Source organism: Patagioenas fasciata, chromosome 6, assembly GCF_037038585.1.
Source record: "Patagioenas fasciata isolate bPatFas1 chromosome 6, bPatFas1.hap1, whole genome shotgun sequence".
In the NCBI taxonomy this organism is placed as follows: domain Eukaryota; kingdom Metazoa; phylum Chordata; class Aves; order Columbiformes; family Columbidae; genus Patagioenas; species Patagioenas fasciata.
In genome coordinates, this window is record NC_092525.1 from 14,127,478 (window position 1) to 14,146,896 (window position 19,419).

Here is a 19,419-nt window from a genome sequence, read left to right on the forward strand (position 1 = left end):
ATTTAATCTGTACTTCCATTTGAAGTTTACACTTTTTGGAAATACTTGTTCAGAAAAACAGTGATGCTGGTATCACTTGAGACACTGGTGATTCCAGTCCTCGCAGTATCGAAGATCAAAAAATCACTCCCCATTCCTCTTTCATACTAATTTAAAAAGATGGAAGAGTGCTTGGATTTCTGGGCTGGATCTTCAGGTGTGTGAAGCAGGTGATATAACTGGGCTCAGTGGGTGGGGATCAGACCTTGAATGTTGATATTTTTCGTGTTCCTCATCCATTCTTGCAGATTTGGCGCCTTTTCAGGTTTCTTAATTTTTCTTTCAGTCTTAGCATTAAAGTAACATTTCTAATGCTACGTAACTTTAGAATTAACCTATCTCTAGCAAAGATGCTAGCTCAGAAATCCTTTTTTTAAATTGAAGTGCGTGCAATTCGATTCATTTCAAGCTGTCACATTAACTTCACTGAGCAAGGGCTTCCATACTGATCTTTGTGCTTGGCAAATCTGGGAAAGTGTGGGGTTTGTTTTGTTTTTGGAGCTCCCCATTTGCAGGACAATTTCAATCTGCTCTTTGTTTTGAACACCCAATGTTTTTGGTTGGATGGAAAGAATATAGAAGGTATTCTTCATGAATACATTCTTAGGAAAAACGTCATCGCATGAATAGCAGCATCGGAAATGAAGTAGTCTTTATGTACTGCTTGTTAAATATATAGCTGGGCGTATTCATACTTTAATACAAGATGTCTGTTTATATGAGGCATATGGCTCACAGTTTGGAAAGGCGCTCCAGAGTAGATGACTCTAAATAATGTCTTGACCCTAATTTGGAATTAAATTAGCTTAATGTTTTTAGAGTAGTCATTAATAGATACTTTCAAACTACCATACTCTAGCAGCATAACTTAGCTGAATCCCTTGGCTATGCTGAGGATACCTGAGGTTGGACTGAGTACAAAAATGTAATTAAGTTGGTGTGGAAATGGAGAAAAGAAGCCATAATTGCTTCATCAGTGAAGTTCTGAATATCCAGCAGCTCTCCCCAGCAGAAATACTTGTGTCAGAACTCTTGGTGCTCCTGGTTAGGTCACTCTTTTGTAATGCTAGTGAAGTGTTTTTCCATTACAACAATAACAGAACAGTTTGACCTGTAGTAGTAAAACTATTGCTAGTTCCTCTCATTTCTGGAACTGGCTTACTTAGGGTTAACATGCCTAAGAACCAAAATCATAGTAATTTACCTGTTCTTCAATTACAGTAATTTTTTTAAAGATCATTTAATTGCATCTTTCTTGCTGTACATGAGCAGCATGATGGTTCCTTCTATTCTTACCTCCTTGGCCTCGAGGTAAAGCCAAGTTTCTTGCCTTGCACAACATGGGACATTGTTTGTGGTGTGGGTGCAGGTCCGTGTCTTGCTCACGCTGTTGATCTTCAGCTGATGGTTTGACTCCCAGTCTTCCCGCACTCCTCAAGCACCCAGAGGTAAAAAGTATAGAGCTGTACAGTCCTAGACGCAACACAACTTCATTTTGTGGCCAGCTGCAGTCAGCAGCCTGGAGGATTCATCTCCAGCCTCTACAGCATTACAGTCTTGCATCAGTTTTGCCAGGAAAACACAATACTGGGATCTAGAGAGAGAACTGGGGCAGACATCCTTCTAAAAAAGAGTAGTCACCTTGTTTATGTTGTGTTAGAACATCCAGGAGGAAAATATTATGGAAAAATTGATTATGTGTTTTAGAAATAGTTTAAAATTCAGCTCCTTAGCAAAGAGCTTCATAGACTTCTAACAGCCTTTTTTCTTAACCTGAAAAGCATGTCTGTAATTCTGAGATATTGTGTATACTCTAATTGTTTAAATGCACTAAGGAAACACAATGTAATGGGAGATCTCTTAAGGCATAGTAGCTTGCTATTGTGGACAAGATTTTGAAGCATTAATTAGATTCATATAGGCAGTTAGATATATCTTCATATTGCAAGGGAAGTTTAAGCCAACTTCTGTGCTGGTAAGTGGTGTTCTTTGTGTTCAAGTAAACTAATTTAAATGAACTTTGTCTGAGAGGACCATGACTAGACTTACATATTTAGCCTTGATTTTAAGTGTTTGTGGTAGGGACTTGCTGCTCGATTTCTGTAAAGGTGAAGCGATTTTGCTAGGGAGGCTCAGTGGGCACAGAGGAGTGTGAAGGCTGAACCCTTCAGGTTTAGTTTAAATTTTCATTTCATTTGCTGACCTGTTTGTCTCCAATGCCCTGTCAAAACTAAACATGAAAATAGCTCCCTGACATTATTTTAAATGTCACCTGTAGAAGGGAGCTCTTGCCTGTGTTATTATATACTGGAGAACTTCAAGGTTTGTTGTTTTTCTCACCTTCATTTTGAGCCTTTCTGTCCCTATTTATCTTTACAGCTTGTCAGCAGACGCAGCTTTCGCTGCCCCTGGATTCCTCGCTGCTCCAGCAATTGTTTAGGAAATTCTTTGCTCAGCCTCCCCATGAATAACCAGTAGGTTCATGTCTCTGATCCCAGCGGGTTTTGGAAGGATAGTGGTGTTCACTCTGGAAAGCCGGGGGAACTGTTACCCTGGTGAAAGATAATATTGCGTCAGTGCTGTGGCATGTGGAGGTTGTCATCTTCAGCTGGATGAGAGCTGTTGAGAGCGAGTGTGAGAGATCACTGACTGTGCGAAAATCACTTCATTAAGCAATCTGAAAGGATAAAATACTAGACGATAATGTGTACGTGTGGGCTGGTACTTCATCAGCACGGTTTCACTTTCCACAACAGAATGGACTGGCTCAGAGAGAGAGACCTAAGTGTCCATCATTTATTTTTCCTCATAAAAAAGGCTTTCCTGTGTACTTTGTCGTGCTCCAACAGCACTATCCACAGCTTCCCCTGTCTGACGTAAAGTTGCTATTGATTTACATTGCAATAGAATTATTCTGTTCAGCTGCTCAGAGCTTGTTTGTAGTATTGTGTCACTGGTTTTGCTTATGTAGCTTAAGCCAAGAAGTTGTTCATGTCACAAAATAACTGTGAATGCTTTCACCAGGATTTTATAATACACAAGTTACTCGGCCTTGTCCATCCAGATACTCTTGAACGACATTATAGCGTGCTTAGAAGGCTGTTATACTGTAACACCACTCCTCAAAGCAAAATGACTTTCAGTATAGATAGGCATTTAAAATGATTTAATGCAGGAAACTGAGCCTTTTCCATATAGAATTGACATTTTTAGGTGTCTGGAAAACGTATTTTCGAGCTAGCTTGCTTGTTCTGTGCTGTGGCGTTGAATAGGATTGGAAAGTTATTAATGGCTTGGCATTTTTGTGGGGCAAAATGACTCAAATAACTTTCTCTATTTCCTAATGCACAAGTGTAGAGGCAGGTAGTGTTGTCTGGTATATATGACATTCATCCAGGAGTTGGAGAAGCAGATGTTTGTTGTTTCTTGTGGATTAACTAGTGCTGCAACCTCAGCAAGCTATTTCTCATGTCTATGTGAAAAAATCTGCCCTCTCCCTCCCCACTGTGCCCCTGTTCTGAAGGGAGCATTTCATTTTTTGAGTGCACAAGTATTCTGTCTTTATTTGCTCCTAAATTAGCTGTAAAACATTTTAATAAGAATGGCTTGGGTGTACAATGTCTAATGTATGTTGCTGTGAAGACATCATCTCCTGACTATAGCAATATCCATCAATCAGTCCGTCAGAGTCTCTCCCTAGTGCAAGTAAGATCCATTTTTCCTCTTCTTCTAAGTGCCTCATGCGAAGAACATTAATATGTTATGATTTATAATACTACACTAACAGTGTGCTTACAAAGCATCTGCATCAGAAGGCATCTGGGCTCTATTATTTGCATATATTATGAATTATCATTTACTAAAACTCCTGTAGAAAAATCTGAGCAGTCATGCCTCTGTGTAGTTTGACTTATCAAGAGTGCTGATTTTTAAATCCACAGGATGGCAAAGCTGCTTAGCTTCATAGGCTTAAAAAATCAGAACTGTAGGAAGGTGACATTTCTGACAACAGCAGAAAGGAGCAGAAGCTCACTCGCTGATGTTAATGGAAAGAATTACCTGTTGGGGATGTATACAAGTTGGAAATTATTAGTTTATATAAGAGGTTCCAAACCATAAGGGCTTGGTTTAATTTTCAACCTTGTGGACTCATCTGCTTTTGAGAATCAGGGGTGAGAGAGATGAACCCAACACTTTGAAGGAGTTTTCTCCTCCTTTCCCCTGCTGTGCTCTGTCACCACTGGTGCTAACTGGAGCAAACAGCACCTTCTCAAGGCAGACATCAGCTGCTTCTTACTCCTGGTTTGGGTTGGGGTTTTTTTATGACTGCTTTGTTGATCTTTCCCATCTTTCTATATCTGTCTACTACAGGATATTTTCACATTTTGCATACTTCTGCTCTAGTCAGTAGAGCAATTTGTATCCCTATTTGCATTGGTTCAACAAGTCGGGTTTTTTTCCCACTGTAGGTAGGTCTCACAGCATGAAAATAAGTTAGTTATGTTTTGAATATTCCTCTCATGCTTATTCGCAGCTTATCTCAAAAAATGATTGTCCTGGAAAATTTGGGCAAGACTTTTCGAAAGCTTTTGGTAAGCTCTAAAGCACAAGACCTGCTTTAAGATGGAGAAAGGCAAATTTAAGCAGCTGTTCACAGTGTTTCTTCTGCTGGTGGCAAGCTTTAGGAGGAGACCAGCACTACATCCTTCCTGCAGCTGTGGAACACATTTAGTCTCTGGTTTTCTTGCAGAGCAAAACATTTTAAAGTTAAAATCAGTGCTATGGAGAAGTTTAAAGATGTTTTTGAAGTGATTGTTTGAAACTAGGTATTCAGAGGATGTAAACAGAGAGGACTTTTCTGATATCAGGGTATAATAATGGAGAATATCAAAGCATAGATATGTCAACTGGTGCCCAGTGGTTGCGAGATAAGGCTGGATAAATTCATTCTTGGAACTAAGGAGCAAATACCTGAGCACGAGTGGAGTTAACCATTGGAACAGCTTACCGAGGGAACGGACTGACTCCTTCTGTCTTTGCAGTGTCTGTTTATGATCAGATGTCCTTTTTTGCTGGAAAACGTGTCTTTATCCAACTAGAAATAATGCAATGAATAGGTGAGAGTCACTGGGTGATATTCTAAAGGTGCTTCAAGTCAGGTTAGGTGATTGTAATCATTAATTCCACTTTTAAGTTTGATGGGTTTGGTGTTTCTAAATGTCAGTGGTTCTTCTACATCTATCTATCTATTGCTTTAAATTTCCTGGATTTCTAATGGGGGTGTGTTATTGATTTAAGTTCATACAAGAAGTTTTCAATTAATGCATTTGTTCTGAGGCTCCTGCACGATATTGTGTCCTGTTAAAATACATAAATACTTCCCTACTATTTACCTCCTTTTAATGCATTTTTTTCCCCTCTGCATGTTGCCCTGGGAATGTTAATGTGCAGGAGAGGTCTGCACATGAAACACTTCAGTGTCCCTTCAGTTCCTGGCTGAAGTCTTTGGCAGCTCTGACTTCATTTTTGACAAAATTTGTAATGTTCCCATATTTTAAAATACTCCAGTAAACCGGTTTCATATTTGATATGTGATATACTTCCCCTTTTATCACGAGCATTGAAAAGGATGAATAAAGCTAAATTATGATATGAGATGAGGCAGCTAGGGAGGAAAACAGCATCTGCACTCCTAGAAAGGATGCAAAATGGGTAAGCATTCATGGGAAATCAATACTCCTAACTTTGTTTTCTCTACAACCTATTATTTATGGAGTTGATAGTTAATATTGCAAATTAAACCAGTTTTTAATGGAAGGACAGGCAGGTGGTTGTGGGCACAGTGTTTGTTTCACAGAAAACTAAAAGGAAGGAGGTGGAAATTTTGTTCCATATTGGCCAAACAGATAGAAGAAAATAGCGATCTAATCCTCTCTCTAATTTTTTCTCAAATTCCATTCTATTGCAAGTAGATTTACGTCATCAGTTTGCAGAGTCTTAAAGAAGAATCTACTTGTACAAGTTGGACAAAATGTGATCCTCCTACACACAGAGTAAGATTTGTTGGAAAAGCTCATTTTGACCAAAAAAAAGCGCTATTTTTTGCATAGGTGGGAAATGTATCCGATGCCTTTCTATTGTTGGGTTTTATATAACGTAGGAGATGTTTCTGGTTTGTTTTATTTTCAATCCATCTGTTCCTACTGGGGGTGGAGACACGTACGTTTTGAGTGTGACCAGGACTGCCCATGCCGCTGTGGTGCCTCCTCACTCCGGAACCGTCTGCCCCGTGTTCCCTCAGTAATTGTGAATTCCGTGTCACATCTGCCTTGCTTGGCAGGTGTTCTATGAAAATATCTGTCCTGCACAAACAATACTTGCTGCAGTTTGTCTCAGTAATCGGAATTTTCTTCCCTGCTGGGACCTGATAGCTGGTTTATTTCTTCATTTGTTGGTTGGTATCTAATTCTTCGCTTTGCTGATCTAATGGCTTTTTGTTGTTGCTGGTTTGGCCTGGGTTTTAGTCAGTGGTCAGCAAGCATCCCAGTTTGTAATAAGGACTGGCAACTGTATAAATTATTTAAAATAAAGACAGGTTCAGAAAATGGTGAACAAAAGGCGGCTGTCTCTTTAAAGAGTGCAGTTTGATCAGAGCATCAGCTCCATCCCCTGAGGACAAAGGCAATTTTGATTTGTGGGGCCCAGGAGTCCCTCACTTACCAGGATTCGTCTCAGCTCGTGCATGTGTAAACCTGCAAAATGCTCTTTTGTGTGGAATAAATCATATGCTATAAATCCTGCACAATTAAATGTGACCCTTCATAAAGTCCCAATGACAAGTCCTCATTGCAAAGCTGTGCAGAGCAAGCTCGCTGTCTAGACAGAGCAGAATTATTTCCCATTTATCTTTCCTGTTGTTGTTGTCATTAAATAAATAACCAACCGTTAGCCTTGATGACTTCTTTGAACCCCCAGGAACGCTGCTCTCTCTCCTTACCTCTTTCTCATCTACCCTCTTGCAGTGGAGGCTGAAGCCCAGCGGGGCTGCGACCGCTGCTTCGCGCCGAGGAAGAGGAGCAGCTCCCTGCTCCCTCGCTAATGTTGCTGTTGGCAGTCGGGAGCAGATTCCATTATTGCCGATCAATGCCGCCGCCATGCAGGAGGAGGGGAGAGGGAGGGGTGGGAGCTTCCTATTCACAGATTGATCAACCTGCCATTGCATGAACAAATTCACTGTAAGAAAGGCTGGGATGCTGTTATAATAGCTGGAGCAGGAAGGGGCTTGTAAACAGGGGAATGCAGGCTCTTCAGTAATGGTGAGGGTGTTTAAATTGCCTTGAAGTCTGCTCTTTTTTTTTTTTTTTCAGCATAAAGCATTATACCTGAGCCTTCAAACAAATCCAACACTGTAAGGAATGATAGGATATATTACACTTAACTGATGAGCTGTTGTGCTGACTTATTTGAGCTTCTTCTTCGGCACTGAGACCTACTTCTTCTTTTTATTTAAACTGATCCTGTCATAACCTGCTACCTCTTTTGGATTTGAAAAGCTCGGTTTCCCCCGCTCCCCTTTTTTTGCCTGCTCTCTTGTTTCTGCTTGGACTGCAACCTGACACAAAGGGACAAGAAGTACAGATCCCCCTTACTGCTCCCACCCATGCCTGCTTGGTCAGAATGGGCTGCCAGGTGTGGGGTTGAGAGAACAGGGCAGGATCACGCTCTCCTGTTGGCAGTGTAGACAATAACTGGAGTACTGGAATCCCAAGAGCATCAGCTTCTCCCCACCCTTCCTACCCTGCTTCGTTCACTTATTGTGTTCTGTATGGAAAAGTTTTCTGGCTGGAGAATGAGTCTTCTTTCTCCTGGTGATGTGGCCGAGTGGCTGGATAGCAGCACAGAAGATGAGAAAAGCCTTCTCTCGTTTCTTGGTACGGTAGGGTGCTAACTATTTTTTTTAATACTACTTTACTGGGAAGCCTTTACTGCTTTCACTGGTGCTTAATTTCTTCAGTCCTTCAGTTACCTGACCTTATTTCTTTTTAAAAGCTTTTAAGTGGTATGCAATTGTTAATTAAACTTGGTTACAATCTGTTTGAAAGAGTTGCAAACAAATTGGGCAGAGTTCAAGTTATAAATGGGTATGTGCCATGCAGAAAATAGTTTCTGAACTAAATGTTACTTACTGGTCTTGTTGTTCTTCCCCGTGCCATTTGACCAGCTGATCATTGCGTTCAGTTTGCTTCCACTCCTTTCTGTCAGCTTGTCTACAACTTCAGTTTCTCAGCTGTGTGACGGTTGTGACATAAATCAGAGGAGACTGCTGAAAATTGTTATTACGAGAAATGTTTAGATGCATTTAGAATAAAAACATCAGCCAAGGGATCAGATACTTCCCTGGAAGGAAGCACAATCAAACAACACTGTGCTTTGTTTCTGGATACTTACACATTAGTTTAAGGGCATTCAGGTAGAAAATTGAAACTATTATTTTACTTATAGTCCAGTGTAAATACTAGTAAGAGGTTGAAGACGTTTTGAACAGAATTCACACATAGAAGCTGGTTATTGTTTTGTCTTTCCCTTAGAGCTGTTGCCACGTCAAACTGTTGTTATTTGGTTTTGTTCTTTCAATTCCATCTCCACATAAATCATTCCATCTCTCTCCTTAATGGTTTCTGTTGTTCTCAGGATGCAGCTTTTCTTTCTATTTTGATAATTTCTAGGTACTGACTTGCTCAGACGGGCTGCTTGATATGTGTGCCCCTTTTCCATTCTATGGACTATTTAAAATAATGTTTGTTATAATATCTGCTATAATATATATATTTTTCCCCTCAAAATACAGTACTCACCATTATGGCTCTTTGTCAGCCAGTCAAGCAGGTGCTAGCCAATCCAGATGTTATTTTTCCTCAGTTTTGTTGTCCTCCATCCAGACCATGGGCAGGTACTTGGTGTGTCTGTGCTCTTTGTGGTGGAGTTTCCACTGGTCTCTCTATTGTAAGCGGTTTTCTTACTTAGCAGGTCCAGAACAGCACAGAATGTGGGAGGAAAGAATGGGACTCCTGCAGAGCCTATTTTGATTTGCTGTGTGCTGTGGCCTTCTTTGGGAACGTCACAATAGGTGTGAACAGGGACAGGAGCGTGCACGGGCTGGGCGCTGGTGCTGCTCTTCAAGAGTCTGCCGTTTTTCCCCCTTACACATACGCCTGCGTCCACGTTTTGTCCCACACCAGGAGATCCTCTCCTAAATCTCGCTGCAGAAGCACCAGGAAGTTCATTCAACCTGGAGTCTGAAGGGTGTCACGAACCTGAGCTATTTCAGGGAGCATTTTTTGCCTCCAAGTACGTATCTTTATTTGAATTATCTTTTTTTGTTGTTTCTTCCTTAAAGAGCTACCAATTCCTAAACAGTGTCTTAACTCCAGGGCCATTTTTAGGGTTCAGCGGTGTCCCTTAGATATCTACAGTACATTGGGATTTTTTCTTTTTGTTGCTCAGGGGCAGAATCCTGCCATAATGAGCAAGAGGTGCTGGAGCTCAAAGCAGCCCCCTGGCCTATGGAGAGGAATGACAAGAGCTGTTGAGCTTTGATGCCTCCAAGAGGCACTCACTTGTGAGAATATCCCAATAACCAGAGCAAACGTTGGCTTTTTCGAGAACGCCTTAATTCACAGCCCTTTCACGGAGAGCAAAAAGATGGGGTTGGAAAGCCGTGGCTCAAGGCTGTTGTTTAATAATGAGAATAATAAATATTGATATCATGCTAATGCATGTCTAAGTCATAAGCCTCTAAACAAATTACATTGCGGGACCAAGTTATCATGCATCAGCTGATCTGCGCTAATTGTCTGTGTGCAATCTCTCTGCAGCAAACACAAGGTAATTTGAATTAGCAGGGGCAGTCCAAGATCATTAGGAACTAACGAGGACATCAGCATCTCCAGGTCATGTGCAGTAGCTCCTCGTGTCTGCTTCTGTGTTGGCACAGTTGTCCAGGCAATTTCTATTGCTGTGTGTGTAGAGTCAACCATTAAGGGAGATTTTAGAGGCTGATGCATGAGGAAGTTAAAAAGGGGCAACTATTCCAAATTTTGTATGGCCACGCACATCGTGCAGAGGATATGTTGAATGGTTCGGGGACGTGCATCTGTTTTCATTTCTGACTCATGTTTGCAGAGCTGGAGGATTCGTTCCTCTACCTCAAAGTGAATGCATCAGTCTAATAGCAGCTGATGTTGTACTCACTAAATGCCACGTGTAGTTTCCTTAGAACATTCTGCAAGAAAGAAATCATGAGAGTTGGTACTTGAAAGCCAAAATTATTATCTTCTACGATATTCTTGCCCTTTTTTCCAGCCTCCTCTTTGTATTCATCTGCTTTGCATTTTAGGTCTTGTCTTTCAGACTGCAAAGTCCTTTAGGAATCAATAACTTAAATGTCTTTTAAGTGACTTAAACTGTCATTTAGGTTGTTTGCTGTGCACCTTCTGAACTGGGCGCTAATTCAATTAAACTTTTTTTATATGCCAGCACAATGCAAGTGTCTAACACCAATGGAATTACTTGTCTGTAAAATAAAGATCTTTTATATTTACCTGGAGCATCTTGCAAGACTTGTCTTATGGACTCAGTCCCTGGTAAAGCACAGTATCATCTTCTAAAATCCCTGCTAATGGACTGGGAGGGTTTTGATCATGACTGGTATCCAGCTGTTGTTTGATCATGGAGTTCTATAGCCAGTGGGCTCTGCAGAGTTTCCTTTGTATTTTCCTTTCCAGGTTTGGTAGCCTTTGTGCACTTGAGCATCCTGTGACTTGGTTGTGTTCTCTCTGATGTATCTTCTTGTGACTTTTCCACCCCTGCCTAGTTGTGTTGATACATGTGGAAAAGCTATCACTGCGAATTTAATTTTTCTCCTCTAAGTTATATGATGTAGAATTTGCATAATGTATTTTAGTCAGAACACAAACTTGGACTTCAGGACTTAAAACAGATCAGGGGTTTTGTGTTTGCTTTTAGCCTGAGCTTCTTACATAGGCATTTAATTAAATTTTTATGACAGTCTGTGAATTGGCCCCAAGTCTGAATTCTCCACAAGTGAGCAAAATGAGAGAATGGTTCCTCCAAGACACAACATTAACATTTGTATTTATTTTTATATGAGGATTCCTATTTCATTAGCTAATACTCATATAAAAGATGCTTTTCAGCCATTTCTTATTCTTCTTCCTTCTTATATATCTCCTAACGCTTTCTATCTTTCTGCTTTTTATTACTGTCTCTAATTTAGTCAGCTGGTCTGTATTTTCACCAGGGAGAAGAAACCATAAGTAAATACTGACTGCACCCAACAAGTTCTCTTTCTCATTAGCGCTATCACATGAGCGCTCTGAAACAACCCTAAAGAGACAATGAGACAAAAATAGTCTCTGCTGTCTTAGCGAAGCTGTGAATGCCTTGATGTTAAATGTATATGCTGTACTGATAGATCATAAACTGCCCTGGAGCATGTTGAATTTTTGTACTTGTTGAAATGCTCATTTATTTTTAAAAAGGCTCTAAAAATGAATTAGATACTCCCTTCTTAATAGACTCAGCACTGTAGTTTATTTAGAATGAAAGTATTTGAATTAGTCGCCCAGCTGAATTTTCTCTCGATTGAACATTCACTCATGCATATAAAACTATATTTTTAAAATTATATATATGTTGGGGTTTTGTATTTTTTAATATATGCATATAGGAGGAGACCAAACAATCAGGGTCAAACAAGCACCTTTGTTATTTATTCCTCGTGGTAGGTGATCTGTGACTTGCAATGGAGATAGTTAATAAAAATGTAGCGGAGGGGAAAGGCAGCATCTCTGTTTTGGCTTGTTTTTTTGCCCTGCAAGCTTAAAGATTTAGTGTTTTGTCTTCGTAAAGAAACAAGCTCTGTAGTTCCTGTTGTCCGTGAAACAAATATTGAATCTCAGTCTCTGTAGTAAACCACTCAAATGGTGGTTGCATCTGTGACTAAAATCTTCAAAAACTACCTGCCAACAGCAAGTGCTCCAACTCTTCCAAGCGTAGATTTGAGCCCATTATTTCCTAAGTGTATTTGAAAAAGAAATCCTCAGCCACAAGAAGTGCTGCAGGTTTTTATTCTGTATTGCTTTTGTAGTTAATCTGTAAGACTAATTGCCCTTTTGACAGAGAAGAAAGCAGTGCTGAAGGAGCCCTTGAAATCCCTCCGTCCTTCCTAGTCCAGTGCCACATCCCCAGTAGAGTCTCTTCTGCCCGTCCTCCTTGAGATACACTCACCTATCCCATTCTTACAAATCTTCAATAACAAAGATTGTTTTTTCCAAAAACCTTCCTCAAGATATTATTCTATAGCATATCTGGGAATAATTTTTTAAGTATAAGTTTATTTTAAAACCAAATAATGACTCAGAGGCCCATAAAGGGTAACTTAGTTAATTTGCATTATTTTCTTAATGTACTTATTCCCTCCTACTTCCCGTGTAGGGTCTATCACACTCTAATAGAACCTTCTTTCCAGTTAAGACTGTGAACAATTTGGGGCAGAAACGGTGCCTGTTCTGTACTTGGTCCATCCATGCCGTATCCTGGTATGAGGCCTCGAGGCATTGCCAGATTTGAAATGTAAAATAACCTGTCCGGGCAGATGAATTTCTAAAATGACGTAGCTAAAAGGTAAATATTTCAATTATTTGTCCACTGTGGTAACCGTTACTGCATGAGTGCTACCACATTTAAACCAACAAACTTTGCTTAAAAAAAATAAAAAGGAGGCATAATATGTGCAGCTTATTGATCCTTCCTTCAACCAAGAGGGTAATTGCAGGATTGTTTGATTGTTCAGCTAATGATCTGGCCAGTAGCAATTACCATTTTCTCATGGTGAGTGCCACGGTAGCTCTGTAAAGGGGGTGGAAATATCTGGGTGGGGTTTGGTTTTGTTTCAGCTGGGTACATTTTAATACAAGTGCACCTGCGAGGCAGTTGTTGGGAGTGCTCGGTTCTGGAGAGGTAATGGGTGGGTTTGAACTGTATTTTTCGAATACCTGTAATTAAACTGGACGTGAGAGGGGGAAGCAATTGATTCTTTTTATGAATCATATCCTCTGTCCCCTCTGGTCGCAGACCAAGGTGCCATCATATCAGGATGTGTGCAGACAAAACAAAGGAAGGTCCCAATCCCTGGAATCTGATTCTTTCTTTTACTTTCCTAACCAGTAGATAATATACACCAGAAGTCTGCCCACTTCCTAGGAAAGGCAACACAAAGATACCAAATATGTTTGGAGAATGAATTTGAGGATGGATTTTTTGTTGTGGTTGGTTGGTGGGTGGTGGTGATGATGGTGTTGTTGTTGAACAGACTCTGTGTCTTGGAAAAGAAATATTAACTATTTTTTTCAGTAGCGCAGTGTTTTCCAGTGGATGGTAAATGTAGCCTTTCGCAAATCCAAATCTTTCTTGCGCATCAGAGCGAAGGGTGTTGTAGCAGATAATAGGTCAGCGCTAAGCCACCTGTTATTATGAACTGCTGAAAGGTGCAACTGATAAAACCGTGATTTTGATTGATTATTGTGACTTTTGATTGATTTATTATTGCAAACTGTTAAAAGTCACAATGGATAAAAGCCTGGTGTGCAGAACGTGACCACACTGAGAACTTTATCATAGAAATATAGGACCTGCCAGCCCGGAGCAGGTGATCTGAGCTGTTGTTTGCTGTGCCAGACACCAGTGCCAACCCTTATGAGTAACAACAGAGCAGAGCTGTGCTTGCCAGGGTGCTCTTACCTCCTTTTTGCATCTCCAGGTAGGTCTTTGGGACCACCTTAGAGTCACCTGCTGGACTCCACGAGCAGGAACTCGGATCTGGAGATGTTCTTGCCAGTCCCAGGAGGACACAAGCCCTGGGTAGAAGGTGCCGCAGTCTGACATCAGTCCCACTGAGACCACACAGGAGTTCCACTGCATTTCCTTTTGCAAAAAATCGCAGACATCCCTGTAATCTTTGTTTCTGTGACCTTATTTGCAATTTCAGTAACCTAATTCCTTTCACTCTAACCCCTGAGGAGGTTTCTTTGTTCCTGAGTGTTCTTCCTGCCCTTCTCCAATCCTTTTCTAATTCACAAAAATGGAGATAGAGTAGCAAGCGCTATCCTACAAAGCTGGAAGGTTTGTTGAATCTCTACTTCTCCCACCCTGATAAAAACCCACAGCTCTTCACAATCCAATACAAATTCCCACAACAGCAAGGTTTCAATTTCAAGTGGCGAGAGCACCCAGCATTAGGAAATTAAGACTGAGTCCAAGAGCCACATCCTGACCGGAGGTCATTGAGGCTACAACGGTTGCCTTTAAAGGAGTAGTAAGTGTCTCCTGTGTTACACAAACCTGCCTTCTGGCCAACAGAACAAGCTTTGGTGTTGCAGAGGGTAGAGAGTGGCGCAATGTGAAGATGTGAGAAGAGACCAACCCTCATTGTACCCTTGGGCAGGTCCCTCTCCAGAGGCATCCACCATTGCTGCGCAATTGGCTCAGCTGCTTTGCAACTGTTTCTATGTAGTGTGTAAACATTTATTTGCATAAATATTTATTGACGTAAATATTACTGCATATCACCAATATATGAGGTGAGAAATTAAAAGTGCCCCATAATGACATTTACAACTCATTTGTCTGATAGATATTTTAAGGTTGAAAAGGGGAAGATTTGTCTACATTTTTTCTTTCTTCCCAGAAATTGCTAGTGCATGAAAAGGGTTTCAGATTGTTTATCCATAGAAACAAGGTGATTTATCTGTAGTCTTGGTCCCTGAGAGTGAGCAGTGCAGAAAGCAGTTGTAATTTAATACTAAGCTGACGAGAGGTGCATTGATTTTTACAGCAGGTGAAGATTATGCAAGAGTAGCCTCTGGCATTACTGGTGGAACAGGGGAAGGAACTATCTCATTTTTTTGCCTCGTGGTGACAGGATAGGTTTTTGTTGGGTTTTGTTTTTCTTTTTACACAACTCAGCAAAAATACTGTTCTACGGGCATTGTGGCAGGTTGCTTTACATATGATTTCCAGTTAACACATCTCGACAATTTTGCTAGATCTAGGTCTTATTTTTCTGAGGACTACGCTGGTTTTTTGCTCTTGTTTTTTGGAACGAGAAGAGAGGGAAAGGTAGTTTTATTTTTAACTCGTTGCAGGCACCTTGTGAATATTTCATTTTCCCTTCCACGTTCTGTGATGGTCTGAGAACAGAAGAAACTTGTTTTACCGATGGAATCTCAAGTGTTTTATTTGGAGAGAACTTGAATTGCCACGGGGTGGATGTGGGGGGAAGAGGGAAGGCAAGGAGAACCAGGCACGATCCTCGTCGTAGCTTTTCAACTCCATTTGGTTTGAAGTTAAACTTTTTCCTAAACTGACCCTCCTGCAGAACCTATTGTTGAAAATAGTGGGGAATTCAGGCTCCTGTTTTCATTTATGACTCAGCAAAGTTAACAGAGTGTGTTAAATTACCGAAGCAGCTTTGATGTGATTTCCCGTGTGTGAGAAGTGGAGAAAGCCAAACCTATTACATTACGCATTACTATTTGATGTAAAATAAAAGGTGCTCGCTTTAGTCCCCAGTTCCAAGTGCATATATCGCTCCCCTTTGCTTTCATTATGTTTACAGCGAGAACAGCAGAAGCAATCATTTAAACCCTACGTAACACAGCTCTCTTTGGGAAAGCAGTACTTACGGGTGCTGCAGAAAAGTTTCCCTTCGTAGAGGCAAGGGGAGGAGGCTGGCGGTATAAACCTTCCGATAAAACTAGCAACCTCTGCAAAGGCTCCCGAGACGGTGCGACTGACCGTTCTTCCAAACCCTTGGTCTAGCGCTGGCCCTGCTCCAAATGCTTTGTTCTCTAAAGGTGCCCTGACAGCGACTTACCCTCCAGCGCTGGAACAGGCAATGCCTCCTTAGCTGTAAGAAAAAGTGCCCGATGCCGCTCGTCACCCAAAGGAGAAATGTCCCCGAAAGCGGTGTTACTCAATCGTGGTTACTACCGGCTTTGACAGACCGTGATTTACCTGGTCAGGGCTTGTGCATCGTCCTCACAGTCTCAGCGAGCAGCTGTGCCCTCCCCGTTTTCCAGCGGTACCTACACTGTGTGTTAGACTTTGTTTGCCCGGTTTAGGAGGCTGTTCTCCCTCTTAGCAGTTCTTTCCCCATCGATGGTTATGAGCAGATTGAGAAGCTGAGCATTAGCAGTCTGGTTTTTTTAAAGATAAATATCTACGGTGAGAGACACTAACACTGCAGGGTCCAGATTTCTTAGCCTCTCGTTCAGTATGCTCCATTTTGTCGTTCTTCAAGCATCCATGGGAGATACGCATGGTAACTCCGGTGAAATCAAAACCCGGTATGCAAAGACATCACAAGTAATGTTATCCCTGAAGAAGGCTTTTCTCATTTTTTTCTTCGGTTATTTTGAGGAAAATACGGCTCTCGTGGCACCAGCTGGCTGGCTGGCTCTCTAAACCTTTTTTTGCTGCTGTGAATCAGGATATACAGTGAAATTTTCTGTAGCGGAGGGAAGCCGGCAGTTGGGCGTCTGTTAATAGCCTGAAAGTAACTAATGAGGATGTGCAGTCGGAGCGATTGATTGAATAGCTGCAGTCCTCTCTGCTTCTTTTTCACTTGCTCGCTCGCTCCCTGCAAGCGGTGGGAAGGGAGGGGGATCGCAGAGACCCGGCGTTCTCTCCAGTGGAAGTAGCACGGATCCCCAGGGCCAGCGGCCAGAAATGGAACTTTAAGCTTCATCTGTCTCTTGAAAGGAAAACGGCAGGAGTCAAAATGTCACTGTCTGGAGTCACGGCTTACTCCATTTCTTTAAGATTCAGAAGATAACAATGGACTTTCTGCTAGGAAGTGATTTTTTTTTCCTTCTTTTTTTTCTTCCTTCCCCGTGTTGGGGGATGTTTTGTGAAGCTGGATTCCTTTAAGTCTGGCAATTGAGCTGGAGATGGGCAGCAGTTGTGATAAAGGTATCTGTGTGTTTATGTATCTGTATCTAGCTATGTATAAAAATTCATGTATGTATGGTATATGTGTGTTTGTATAGAGATTTTGAATAGTGCTTACACTTTATCTAGTGTTTATACTAGAAAAAGATACAAGTGCATCTTTTATGAATATTTGTGCTCATCAGATCAGCCTGCATGGATTTAAGATGCCAAAGTCATATCTTAGTAAGGTCATATTGCCAGAATGAGGAGAAGTTGACCTATTTTTTTATCTGCAGAGATATAAATGTCGTATTACCCGGGCTGTTATGAGTTTTCTGCTGGTTGCATGGTTTGAGCAAGTAATGTGATCGTATAAGACCGAACTTTGACCTTTGTCAAATTGTGTTCAGCTGTGACTAAAATTGAGCTTCCGTGTGTGTTCATTTTAGTTATCAGTTAGTTACTGCATTGCTTATGAAAAAAAATTAGTCTGAATACTATTTCACAAGCAGAAATAGAATACTAAATGTGTTTGGGTTTTGATCCTTACCAGTGTTTTTTAATTGCCTATTTCCTACAATCGGGTCAGATTTACAACCTTGAATCTATGTCAGTGGAAATGCTATTGTAATTTAGTAATTAAATAAGATACAGAAAAAAAGGTGAGTGTTATTCAGCAGTTTAATAATGCGCTTGAAACTTTGCTGAGGCGTCTGTCCTATAGAGCATAAAACCTGACTATTCTCCACCCCCCGGCGCCCATTCACCTTCTTTTTCTTCTCTTCCTTAGAGGTCCCAGCAGAGAGATCTCCTCGCAGACGGAGCATCTCCGGGACCAGCACCTCTGAGAAAACCAACTCCATGGATGCTTCGAATACTTCTCCTTTCAAAGTGCCAGTAAGTGTGCCTTTCCTGCAAAGGAGGAATGTTTCTCATTGAATAGGAGGAGGAGATTAAAATATCACAGTGTAGAACTAAGCTGTGGAAAAAAAAATACCAGACTACTATTTAATTAATATTTCCAGTTGACCAAGAGGTATTGCTATCAACTGCCATGTATGATCAATGAGATTTCTGGTAGATCTGTAACCTAAAGTTGCAAATAGTGAAACATCAGTGTTAATGTGGGCAGCAGCCTATATAAATACTTCTGAAGTCGCCGCCAGGGATTGCATTGCATATTCAATTTTGACTAGGAAAAAAGTTATTTGAGGTTGGTGATAGTGTGTTATTTTCCCCTCATACCCATGAAGTGCATGAAAAATTGAAATGGCTTTACAGTTTGCTTGGAAGCTGATGAAATTTCCGCAGGTGTGTTAATTGCTCTTTAGCTCTTCAGTTTTTGTCATTAGTTCGGTTTGCTGTGAGTCTGCATGAGACTTTTTCAGCTAGAGTCCGGATTTTCTTGCCTATGTCAGTCCTTGGTCAGTGTATTCAGGAGCACAAAGGCCTTTCTATTATTAGACTGAGGGCAAGTACTTTGCGTGAAAATGAGGTGCTCAGTAATTTTTGAACAATATTTGTTCATGGTTTAAATATCTAACTTGAATAGGGCAAATATTTTCATACCCCTCTTTATATTTGGCAAGTAATCTGCCTACTTTAAAACCTGAGGAAAACCAGGAGAATTATCTGGTGAACATTGGGGTTTTGTGTATTCTCTATGGACTCGAGTACTGTTTCTGTACCTTAGTGTATATGTTCTTGCTTTGCTTTAGATAGCACTCATCCCTTTTAAGCACACATTCTAGCTCGCTTTAAATCCCTGTGTGTGTGAAACTTGGGTTTTGATTAAAACCTACATTGTCTCGTTTAAAAAGTGAAAAAACAGCCAAGGATTTAATGAGAGCTACATAAATTATACAAGGATTAAGGTTGGTTAGAGTGTATAGAATATATGGTATTTAAAGCAAACTCATGATTTATTGCAATTGGGAAACAGCTGAAGGAAGCAGAGAATGTACTGGGTATCCATATTTGGTCACTTTTCAGAATCATAGAATAATATAGATTGGAAGGGACCTCCAGAAGTCTCTGATCTGTCCCTCTCATCAAATCTGGACGTATTTATACCAGGTTGCTCAGGGCATTCTCCAGACAGGTGATGAAAACCTCCAAGGATGCAGATTGCACAGCTTTGCTGGACAACCTGTTCTAATGTTCGACTATCCACGTTGTGAAGAATATTTCTTTTGTAGCGGCTTTCTTGTCAGAACAAAATTTGAACTTCTAATATTGATTGAAAGACCATGAATCACATTTTCATCTAGTTCAAAATACATCAGAAGTAGCAGTTAAAGCAGAATATATTGCTTAGTCTTGAGAAGCAAAAGCTCAGAGGAAGATCTTAGCAATGTGTGTAAATAC

The 19,419-nt window shown here is 40.8% G+C and overlaps 1 protein-coding gene across 12 annotated transcripts in view; it reads left to right on the plus strand.

The window, feature by feature from the left end:
• RASAL2 (RAS protein activator like 2) overlaps positions 1-19,419 on the plus strand; it is a 180,405-nt gene that overhangs the window by 110,255 nt on the left and 50,731 nt on the right. For 11 of the 12 annotated variants that reach the window (XM_071809971.1, XM_071809972.1, XM_065842749.2 and 8 more), the window contains one exon: positions 17,843-17,949. In XM_071809971.1, the coding sequence (XP_071666072.1) occupies positions 17,843-17,949 (107 nt within the window). Of the gene's footprint in view, positions 1-17,054; positions 17,092-17,842; positions 17,950-19,419 lie in introns of those variants that run through there. The other variant, XM_071809975.1, reaches the window with a different exon arrangement.